Genomic DNA, 11961 nt, shown 5'->3' on the forward strand with positions numbered 1-11961 from the left:
CAGCTGAACTGGGGTAAACAAAAATAATTTCTAAAATTTTAGTGTTTAGCTCAATAGAATAAATGTTTGGTTCGTCAAAAAAAATATTGAAAAATGCAATACAACTAGAATCATTATTGATCATTCTAGAAGAAAAATCATTTCATAAAAAAAAAAAACTAAAAATAATCTTTGGATTTCACTTTCATTCCAGTGTAAAGAGTCTTGTGTTCGACTTTTTGCTTCCCGAAGTGCTTGTTTTTATCCTACTATATGTGTAGGATCCCACCCATGAGAAATGCAAGCAATCAAGAAAATTATACCTTTGACCCTAAACAAAGACTGATTGAACAAACTTTTGGAACAACGAGTGACCATCCTATAGTTACTTTACTAAGTTATATGTCAAACTCACTCATCAAGAAATCACTTCCTCACAACCAACCATAGCTATGGCTGTTTTCAACTCATGGAACTCCCCCCTCCGATCACATACTTTCCTTTGTTCTCTTTTCTTCTTCTACTTTGTGATCACCCTTTACTACTTCCCTCTTCATGCAAATGCACTGAACTTCAACCTCACCAATATTGATCCAACGGTTAAAAATATCGTCATAGAAGAAGATGCTTATGTTTCCAACAAAGGCATCCAAATCATCCCTGTAAACGAAGTGTGGAAAGCTGGTCGAGCCACATATAAAGATCCTCTTCACCTTTGGGATAAAGCTTCTGGAAAACTTACTGACTTCCACACCTATTTATTGTTTGTCATTAACTCAGAAGGGAACTCGAGTTTTGCAGACGGGTTTGCATTCTCCCTCGTTCCTAATGATTTCACTCCGATGAACGCATTTGGTGCTGCCATGGGTCTTCCAATCTTGTCAATCTACCCCCCCAAACAGACTCCATTTGTTGCTGTGGAGTTTGATACCTTTCAGAATGTGGATTGGGACCCACTCAACATCACACCGGTGACTCATGTAGGTATCAGTATCAACTCTCTCAAATCGAATGTTACTGCAATATGGCACAATAACATAACACATGGAAAAGATAATGAAGCTTGGATAAGTTATAATTCTAAATCCAAAACTTTGAGGGTTGTTTTCACTGGATATATAAATAATAAGAGAATTGAAAGTTCCCTTAGTTATCAAGTTGATCTCAGGAAATACTTACCAGAATGGGTTACAGTTGGCGTTTCAGCTGCGACAGGAGATTGTTTTGAGAAACATATTGTTAAATCATGGTCGTTCGATTCAAGTTTGTAAATTGATGTGCCAGCCAATCCCAGTCCTGGTCCCAACCCCGGCCCGAGTCACTGAGTGAAACCAAATCTCAATACCAGCCCCAGTCTAAGTCCCGATGCAGTCATGACTTGGGTGTTTCAAGTTTTCAATGTCTCTTCTACAATAAAATCCTCTGCAACTTCCAATTAATCTGCATCACTTTTATATACATGAATAAGTTGATTAGTAATGTTGTGGTTAATGTATAAGTTGATTAAAACATTTCCAGTACAATATTTTAATACGTGTAAGCTAGTTTTTGTTAGTACGGTATGTGCTACAAATATGTATGCCAGTGTTTGTTTTGAATTTATCACCATAAACATTTTATATTTGTTCATGATTATGAAATGTTAAATACACTTACTACGAATATGATGCTTCTTGTAATAACTATATAGAATGTGTATTTATCTAGAGAGGATTTTCCAGACTTTCCATGAGTACGACTCTTAGCGGTTGAGACATAACTAACACCAAATTTCTACAACTAGAACCACGTTCCTCGTAACCAAATTGGTGTTGATTATGTCTCAAAATTGATTGTGCTTAGGTGTTTAGCACTTGCACCTTTTTTCTCCTTTTAATTGATCGGTAAGCTAAGAAGCATGGAGTCGAACACGTGACGCGATACGGATATGACACGGACACGCTGACGCATTAATTTTCAAAAATACAAGATACGACACATGGGGGACACGCATGAAATATATAATTTTATATATATATATATATATATTATTCAAAGATAATAAAAAATGCAACATGACATTAATTCCTATAAATTTATATGGGTTTTGTTTTATTATTGTATTTTAAGTTGTTTTGTTCAAACTTATAATTAGTTTCATTTGTGTCTAATTGATAGACATGTGTGTTTAAGTGATTGACACGTGTGTCAAGTATCCAAAGATTGTCTGGGTCTTTTAAAAAAAATTAAAAAATAGGACACGCTTTGAAGAATGTCAGACTTGTGTCCTAAGAGTGCCCAATGAGTGTCGGTGTCCGGCATGGACACGACACGGATACGGATACGTTACCTTCTTCGAAGTGTCCATGCTTGTTAGTCGGTAGGTCCGAAATTTCTTTTTGGGCCCCTCATATTGGGCCTCGTTGTTAGTTTGGGCCTTTTGTATTTGGCATCAAAATTTGAAGGCCCAAGGCACAAGGGCCTTGGGCCTATTTTGGCAATAAATAAATAAATAAGTCACATTTTTTTTCCCCTCAATTTGTTTGTCTTGGGTGATTTTTTATTAAAATTATGTCAAAATTTTTTATTTTTCTAGTCTGTTTTGCCGAGACGAATCTAAAAAGTATGTTTTTTTTTTTCTTTGAAAAATTTCAAAAAAAAAAAAAAAAAAAACACTGAAGACAAAAATAAGCCCAAAAAAATTGCTTATTTTGGCTTATTTTTGTCTTTTCTATATATATATATATATATATATATTTTTGGATTGTTTACAAAAAAACACTAAAACTTTTAAAAAAATTTTTAAAAAAAAAATCATTAAAGATGAAAATAAGCCAAAAAAGCCACTTTTCAAAACATTCCTTTTATATTATCTGTGCTCAGGGCCGGGCCTGACTACCGATAGAAGAAACAAGTTATACCACTAGTCTTTATAATTTTTTTTAGTTTTTTTTTTATCCTTTTAGTTTTGAGGACTCGAGGCAAAATTTTATCATTAACTAATGAATAGATTTAAATGAACTGAGAGAGTGAAAGACAAGATCAGATCCCACACTACTCATTTGAAGACTTAATGACATTGCCCCGTACTTGTTCCGATTTGACTTTTGCTAAGAGTGCCCAAAATTTTAAATTCTTACTTAAGCCCATATCAAATTAAATATATACTGTTCAAATCGTAAAAAAAAATTGAAGTAGATTCGAATTACTCCTGTTAAGCTTACCTAAATTGCTAATTGATCGTACCGCTGCACAACTGTGATTGGTAGTGACATCAATTTATTTATTTTTATTTTTTTTAAGGTACATCGGAAAGAAAGTGATTGGTAGTGACATCACGGCCGGTTTCGTAACCGAAGCTTATCAATTAGGAGCTCAATTTTTTTCTTCCTCTGGTCAACAATAAGAAGATATATAGTAATAATACTTTGTTGAGCTAATGTCAAGTATAAAAATTTAGGGTTAGGATTATCTCAGGTTGAGATCTCAACATGACATAATTTGATTGGTTTATAGGGTTTATTATGGGTTCTATTTTGATGATCTGAACTATTTATTTGTAGAGTTCACAATGTATATTATTCATAAAAAAAGAACTAGTTCGATTCAATAATCATAACTTTTTTAATTTATTACATTTATGTCTGAAAAAATGGACAACAAATATACTTTTGAAATAGACTGTTTATTTTTTTAGGAATAAATGTGATAAAATAAAAATGTTATGACTATCAGATCGCCCTAAAACTTTTCATAGATATTACACATTGCGGACTCTACAAAATGAACGGTTCAGATTATCGAAACGAGACCTTTGTTGGGCCCTATGAGCCCCTTAAGTTCTGTCATGTTGAGATGCTAACCTGAGAAACCCAACCAAAAAATTTAAATATTCATTTCAATTGTAAACATTTGTAATTGACCAGATGAGTTTTAATTTTTTTTTTTTTTTTAAGAAGAGATGATTTCAAATTTTATTTTCTTTTTGAAGTACTTCTCCAAGATTGCTTTAAAAAAAATATGAAAAGCCATAATCAAAATTCTAATTTTATCCCAAATTACCACAAATCAAAATTCCTAATTATAGCACATCAAAATTATCAATTTTAGCACAAATCACCACAATTCGCAACTTGGACACATTATTATATGTAGAACACAACATATTCTTAGTTCAATAACTCAAAAGTGTCACAAAATAATTCTTCTAGTGACATTTTTTAATCTTGTAACGTTTTCAACAAGTGTCATTGATACACATGCCATGGTAGTGCTGTTGGCACTTCGGTGACACTTTTAAGTGCTACTACAACATGAATGCTAAAGATTTTTAATGACACTTCAAGGGCTACAAATTTTTTTTTTTTTAATTCGTGTAATATTAGTAACTCCAAATTGAAACCTGGCCAAATATCCAAATATCCATTAATTTCACAACAGAACACATAAAGACCCCCCCCCCCAAAAAAAATAAAAAATAAAAAAATAAAAAAAATTGAGGGTCCAAATTTTATTATAGAATGTATTGGGTCAAGTTGTAAATAACAAAATCTTATCAATTTGATTAGTGCAACACATGGACCCACACTACGTAAGTACTTGTGATGATTGCTGGTGTGGGAGCATGATTTTTTCCATTGGGTTTGCTCTGTGGTGTTCCTTTGTACTCGGTTCATATTTAATTTGGTTGGTTTCTCGCCACTAGCTGTCATTTCTTGGTGCTTGCATATGATTTGTGTGTGTTCATGTCCCAACCTAGTTGTGATATGTTAACTTCACTATGATGCTATTCTGCATCTTGGTGTTTTTATTGATTTAATCTCTGCAAATTACATTAATAAAATTTTCTTTTTTACTAATAAAAAAAATAGTATTTCTGTTGACAAAAAAATAATATTTGCAAAGCTAGTTTGTTGGCACAAAAAATAAACCCAAATGTTAATTCTTCTGGTATGAAACCTGCCCTTGATGCCATTGCGTGACTGTATGTTGATAAATTTTTGGCATCAAGGATTTGGTGAGGAGCCATAAAAGAAACAGTAAACTATAAAAATGTCATTATTGTGTCAATCAACATAAAAATTTGCCAATTAATTATGTACTTAAGATGTTCTATAGATACACAAAGTATATTTAAATTAGACAGCTTGATTAACAGTTGTTCTGTAAATATGTTTAGAAAATTCATGATGCAATTGCTTGAATGATAACGTAATTGAAATATTGGTTGATACATTCTTTTTAGATATTTTGCATATATACAATTAAAGAATATTAAAAACAAAAAGGGACAACTTGAATCACATGAATCTTAAAACATTTTGAAAAAACTTAAAAACTTTTGAAATATTGATTTGTGATTATGTTTCAATTTGTAAACAATAAATGTCAATTTCAATCAAACAATCATTAATAAATTAGCCCAACGATTTAACATGAAAAAAAGCTTGTGATAAAAAGTAACAAGGCAAAGCCACAAAACAATCTATTAAGAAGACAAAAACGAATTGCACACGAGTATCCTCAATTACCTAGCGAATTCATGCCCGAATTGGACCAAACTCGATTTATCTCTTCCACCACTGTCTTCACCGAACTACTTTGCCAACATTAAATCTACAACGCCGATGTTGAATCTACGACAATGAGGCACTCCATAATCCACTAAAACTTTAGGCCCATGTTTCTCGAAATCCATCGAAGAACATTTCTCTCTTTTGTGAATGAAATAGTGAAAACAAACCCTTTGATGATGTTACTATGAAACTCGTAAATCTATCGATCACTCGCAAATCATCAAGGAAACCAATGTGTAAATACCCTTTAATGTAGAAAACCTTGGTAGCTCTCATTTCTGAGAATCTGGATGGATTCAACCCTAAAAATAACAAAGTGCTCACTTTATACTAAACAAAGTAGCAAAGACAGCTCGAACGCACACTTTAGTTCTCAAGCAGTGTGACTAAAAGGAAGCACAAACACATTAGACAACCTCTTGAGCGCAACATCCATCACTCGAGCAGTAAAACATAATTCCCAAAAGATCAATTTGCAGGTAGAGATACTGAATGAATTACATAACTGCTCGAGCACAGCAAAGTAGCAAACAATGATAGTTCAAGATACAGAATGCCAATACAAACTCTTCTGCACAGGCACAATTCCGGTTGAATTTGCCTCTAAACACTCACAGTCTCACTAAGACAAAAGAGCGAATCAAATTACAACTGAAAGAAATTTTACCAAATGGAATTGCCAATTACAAAAACTTAACACATTTCAACCAAATGTTCATGCTTAACATTTAAATTTATTATTTAATTTTGTCATATCTTTGTGTTATAAATTTTACGGAAGCTACGTCTATGTAGATTGAATGGCAAAGTGAACTTGAACCATTTGCATACCATGGATGTAGTCAGGGAAAAATCCTCTTTTGACAAATATATGTTATATATGGTTATTATTACTAAAAGAAGCATTATATTACTTTCCAAGTGTATTTAACATTTGATAATCATAGACAAAATATATATACATGGTGATAAATTCAAAACAAACACTGGAATACATGGGTACAGTACATACTTACACATGGTACCAATATTAAAATTGGCTAGAAGAATTGATAACTACTAAATATATTAAAATATTTTACAAGAAACTTTTTTAGTGAACTTATATATGGTATCCTAATTGGATCACCATAGTACTTATTAATCAACGTATTCATGTATACAGAAGCGATGCAGATGAAGAAGAAGCGGCAGATGATGAGGTAAACTTTGAGGAATTTGTATTGTAACTATAGCTTGAAGACTGGACTTGGTTGCTATTAGAAACAGTAGTAGGGCCATAGACCAAGGATGAAGCATTCACTGGAGGAGCTAAGTATGTTGGCACAGGCATTTTTGCTAGGAGAATGGGCAATGTAGCTTCAAAATTAAGCACATGAATTGCTTACCTAATTGAAGGTCAAAGATTGTGATCAGGGTAAGCACACCAAAGCCCAACAATCATCAAGCATTCCATTTCTTTCTTAACAAAATTTAGGCATATCTTTGGATCTATTGCAGCTTCAAGAAGCCAGTTAGTACCATAGAGGTCCCAAACCCACTCCACTATTCTCATCTGACTTTTTGGAACCTCCAGATCGATAGGTTTTCTTCTACAAGCTATCTCCAATGCCACAACTCCAAAACTGTAAACATTTGATTCCTTATTCGCTTTGCCTGTGATTAGGTATTCTGGTGTCATGTAGCCCCTGGTCCCTGCCAAAATAGTTGTTTGAGAGTCTTTTCCATGATCGACAAGCCTAGCTAATCCAAAATCCCCAAGTTTAGCATTGAAATTAGAATCCAACATGACATTACTTGATTTTACATCCCTGTGCACCACACATTGTTCCCATTCTTCCTGTGAATAGAGCAATGCTGAAGTTAGGCCTTGAGCAATTTTGTACCTCATTGTCCACATCAACAAGCTTTTTTCTTTGAAGAGATGGTAATCTAAGCTTCCATTTTCCATGAACTTATAAACAAGTAGAAGTTCTCTTTTGTCATGACACCAACCAAGTAATTGCACCAAATTTCTATGCCTCAACTGACTAATGATTTTCACTTCGGATGCATACTCCTTTATTCCTTGTTTTGATCCCTTTGATATCCTCTTCACAGTAATGTAAGAATCCAATTCCCTCAAGAAACCTTTAAAAACCCCACCAAATCCTCCCTCTCCAAGCTTCTGTTCGTCCGCAAAGTAATTTGTTGCACGAAACAATTCACCATATGAAAATTTCTTGGGGCCCAGTACCTGCCTCAAAGTCATTGTCCATGGATAGTTCAATAGAAAACTTAGCTTCTTGTTTTGCTCTACTACTTTTCTTCCACAGGACAAAGCCAAGCAAAGCCAACCCACCAACCAAAACAAATGAGCTGACAATCAATTCCACTACCAGTGCCTTTTTGTTGTTTTCACCAATCTTCTTTCCAGGGCTAGGAGTAACTGTGTTCGAGCTTGGACTAGGCCTGGGACTGGGACTTGGTTGTGTTGGTTCATTGATTTGTAAAGTCGAATTGAAAGTCCATGATTTAACATTATTTCTCTCATAATTAGTTCCTGTTGAAGCTAAGAAACCAATTTTAACCTTGCTTGGTAAGTAGTCCTTCAGATCAACCACGAAACTAAGGGCACCTTCGGCGCTGTCATTATTTACAGAAACAGTACCGAGAATAACGCTCAAATTTTTTGAACTAGAATTATAACTAATCCTAGCTTCATTTTCTGACCCACCATCTGTCATGTTACTGTTCCATACTACATAAGCACTAGAATTGAGAGAGTTGATATTGATACCTACATGAGTTTTGTTGGTTGGGTCGAACTCATTATTACAATAGGTATCAAACTCCACAGCAACAAAGGCACTGAACGCTTTGCCGGTGGTTAGGTTGACTGGAAGACCCATGGCAACGCCTGTTATGATATTGGGAGTGGAATCATAAGGAACAAGGAAGAATCTGAGCCCATCTGCAGGAGCAAACCTTTTATTATATTGAGCAATGACAAACACGAAATAGGTGTTGAAGTCTGTGACGTTGCCAGAAGCTTCGTCCCAAAGGTAAAAAGGTTTTTTATATGTGGCTCGACGGGCTTTGCTTGTGGTTGTTAGTATGGAAGCTGGCGGATCAGTTGTTATGTCGATATTTAGAAGCATTGGATTAATATTGGTGAAGTTGAAGCTCAGTGCAGTTGCATGAAGAGGGAAGTAATAAAGCATGAAGAAGAGAGAACAACGAAGAATAATACTTGATGGGAATAGTGGGTTCGAAGAGTTGCAGATAGGCATAGCCATGTTTGTGAGTACTACATTGAATTGAAATTTCTTAAGCACTATTATGGAATCTCCTTTGACAGACTTGTACACGAGCTTACATTGTCATTCGAAATTTGCAGCGTCATATTAAACTCATGTTTTCGTATACTATATTTTTATATTTGTCATGAGCAATGATATATAAATAAAAAGCATACACAAAAATTAAATAAATAATGGGGTAATTATTCATTCTTTCAACTAGACTAAATTCAATTCGCCACTCTTTTACACTCTTACATTGGAGGTCAGGGGGTTAATACTTGTAGACGATGTTTGATTTACAAGACTAATAGTGAAGGTATTAATAATCCCATCAAATTAGTGTGATATTCACTATCCAATTGTATTAATAAGATAAATTATCCCTTGTCCATTGTTTGATTTGCATTGGATAAAAAAACATATGAAGGTAAAAGAGCCTTTTTATTTTATTTCCTAACTCATGATAAATAATCCTACCCCTATCCCATTACTAATAATCCTACAAATTTATTGGATTAATTATCCATTGGATTAATAATTCTGAAACAAAATTTCAAAACAAACAAGATTATTAGGCCTACGGATTAATAATCTCAATCTCATACTCTAATCCTGTAAGTCAAACATACCCTTAATTGACAAAAGTTGATTATTTCTCCCTTAGTATGAATGTTGTATTATGATGTTTATTTCTTTTTCTTTATCTTACGATGATCAATAGAGCTAAGGATGAGTCTTTAAATGTCAAATTCTTTCTCCCATGCAGCCAGCAATGGATTTTGAATTTCCAGTTGAGTCTCCGATTGCTTCTGTCAATCTAAAAAAATAAAATAAATAAATGTTCTAATCCTAGTCTTTTGAAAAGTATTCCTTAGTTTTTAACCACAATATTATTTTGATCAAAATTAAAAACTTCATAAATAGGTACAACAACCGTGATACTATCTCATTTAATGTCATTGATTAATAAAATAAAATAGGGTTAATCACAATTTTTTTTTTTAAAGTTTCACACGTTTTTTATTTTAAATCTCAGTGTTTTAATTTTAATAAATTAAATTTTGGAGTTCCATCCGTGTTTCAATGTATTCTCTCTGTCCATGTCCGTCTATATAAGGTAAAGGGGAATCATTTTGGGATTTAAAGTGAAAAATACTGAGATTTCACTACAACAAAAAGCAGATTTTGCGACTAAAACTGCATTTTTCGTCGCTGAAAGTAGTAGAATTGGTGACTAAAATGGAATTAGTCGCCAAAATTGATCACTTTTGCCGACTAAAAGAGTTTAGTCGCCAAATATAAGGGTTTTAGCGACTAAAAGGTAGTTTAGTCGCCGAATATAGGGGTTTTAGCGACAAAAGGTTGTTTAGTAGCCAAAAGTCACGATTTTTGGCGACTAAAATAATTTAGTAGCCAAAAGTGATGGTTTTGGCGACAAAAAAATAGTTTGGTCGCTGATTATAGGTGTTTTGCCGACTAAAAATAGTTTGGTCACTGAAAGTGAAGCTTTTTGGCTAAAAAAAAAAAAAAATTAGTAGCTAAAAAAGTCAATTGCCGACTAAAACTCAGTTTAGTAGCCAAAAGGGGACGTTTTTGGCGACTAAAAATAGGTTTAGTCGCCAAAACTGCTTTATTTTTAGGCGGAACTTAATTTTTTAGCGACTAAAAAATAATTAGTAGCCGAAAATTATAGAATTGGCGACTAAAAATTAAATTTAGTCGCCAAAAGTGGCCTAAATTTTTTTTTAGTAAATAATTTATTTTTTACATAAATTATATTGAATAAAAATAATTATATTTATATATATTATTTTGTATTAATACCGGTCAATATACTATATAAATAATATATATTGCATATATATTCATGTGATGTTGTAGTGGCATAGTGGAGGGAGTGTGTTGCTTAAGGTTTGGAATGTGGGACGGTTGGCGGTTTGAAACTCAGAAAAAGCAAAAAAGTGGGTTTTTTTTTTTTCGACGGAAACACCTTTGGTGACTAAAATTATTAGTCGCCAAAAGTCTTTATTTTGGCGACTAAACAGTTTAGTCGGCGATTCAGTGAGTTTTGGCGACTAAATTATTAGTCGGTAAATGTATGATTTTCAAAAGTGTAAAACACTATTGGCGACTAAAACTTTGGTCGCTAAAGACCTGTATTTTGGCGACTAAAAAAGTTTTAGTCGCCAATACCTCCGCCGACCACGTATACGCGAAAAATGTGGCGACTAAAAAATTTTGTCAGGGAAAGTAAAATTTCGACTTTCAGCGACTAAAAACGGACTTTTGGCGACTAAAAATTTAGTCGCCAAAAGTGCTTTTTTTGTAGTGTTTAAAATGAAAAATTTGTGAAACCTTGGATTTTTTTTTTTGTAATTAACATTAATATATATATATATATATATTTTTTGTGTGTGTATAAATATAACTTACATATCTTATTGTATATGTACATGCGTTCTTGTATATATGGTGAAACTTTTTTATTCAAATTTTAACTCTTCTTATGATACAATTTTGATTTTGTCCATAATTTTGATGACTAAAACAAACATTAATCCATTAAAGAACTGATAAGTGTTGTTTACATTTTTACCCAAATAAATGAAACGTTAGTGTCATAAATTGTAGACCACATTATTGTTTTGATCAAAATTTGAAGCTTAACAAATGGTAATTGCCTCCAAAATTATGTCGCATCATTCGTTACACTAATTGATATACCAATTGGTGCATATAGCATTATTCTAAGATAATACCATCTTACTTTAATGTAAATAAAATAAGTGAACAACTCATTTATCTAATTTTATAGTCTACTTACTACCTATTGTATGATATTTAAACTCTACAAAATATCATTTTACCTATTAAATTATCATTCAAAAATCAATTCAACTTATATTCTTTTAATATTATTAATTTTAGATTTAAATTATTCGATTTTAGATCAATTTTACCTCTGTCGTTAATTTTTGTTTATAATCAAATAGAAATTTTTGTATATATATATGTGTGTGTGTGTGTGCGCGCGCGCGTGTGTGTGTGTGTGTGTGTTCATGTGTTAAAAATTGGGACGAAAATGCAAGAAAGTAAGGCTTTTAAAATAAATAAAAAAATGTGATAAAGAAATTAAAGAGAAA

General features: G+C 32.8%; 2 protein-coding genes and 1 pseudogene across 3 annotated transcripts; 1 reads left to right on the forward strand and 2 right to left on the reverse strand.

The window, feature by feature from the left end:
- Positions 1-431: 431 nt before the first annotated feature.
- On the forward strand, positions 432-1250 carry LOC145803934 (lectin 9-like). The gene has a single exon (XM_082897311.1). The coding sequence runs from the start codon at positions 432-434 to the stop codon at positions 1248-1250; it is 819 nt and encodes a 272-aa protein (XP_082753437.1).
- Positions 1251-6473: 5223 nt separating this feature from the next.
- LOC114276752 (L-type lectin-domain containing receptor kinase IX.1 pseudogene) lies at positions 6474-8319 on the reverse strand (annotated as a pseudogene). Its single transcript, XR_014345916.1, has one exon. The product of XR_014345916.1 is annotated as an L-type lectin-domain containing receptor kinase IX.1 pseudogene (transcript).
- LOC145803935 (favin-like) lies at positions 7833-8812 on the reverse strand. Its single transcript, XM_082897312.1, has 2 exons — positions 7936-8812; positions 7833-7840 (listed from the first exon to the last, which is right to left on the reverse strand). The coding sequence occupies exons 1-2, from the start codon at positions 8810-8812 to the stop codon at positions 7833-7835; spliced, it is 885 nt and encodes a 294-aa protein (XP_082753438.1).
- Between the last annotated feature and the right edge of the window lie 3149 nt (positions 8813-11961).

The sequence above is a fragment of the Camellia sinensis genome, chromosome 12, assembly GCF_055761805.1.
Source record: "Camellia sinensis isolate YWXY chromosome 12, ASM5576180v1, whole genome shotgun sequence".
Taxonomy (NCBI): domain Eukaryota; kingdom Viridiplantae; phylum Streptophyta; class Magnoliopsida; order Ericales; family Theaceae; genus Camellia; species Camellia sinensis.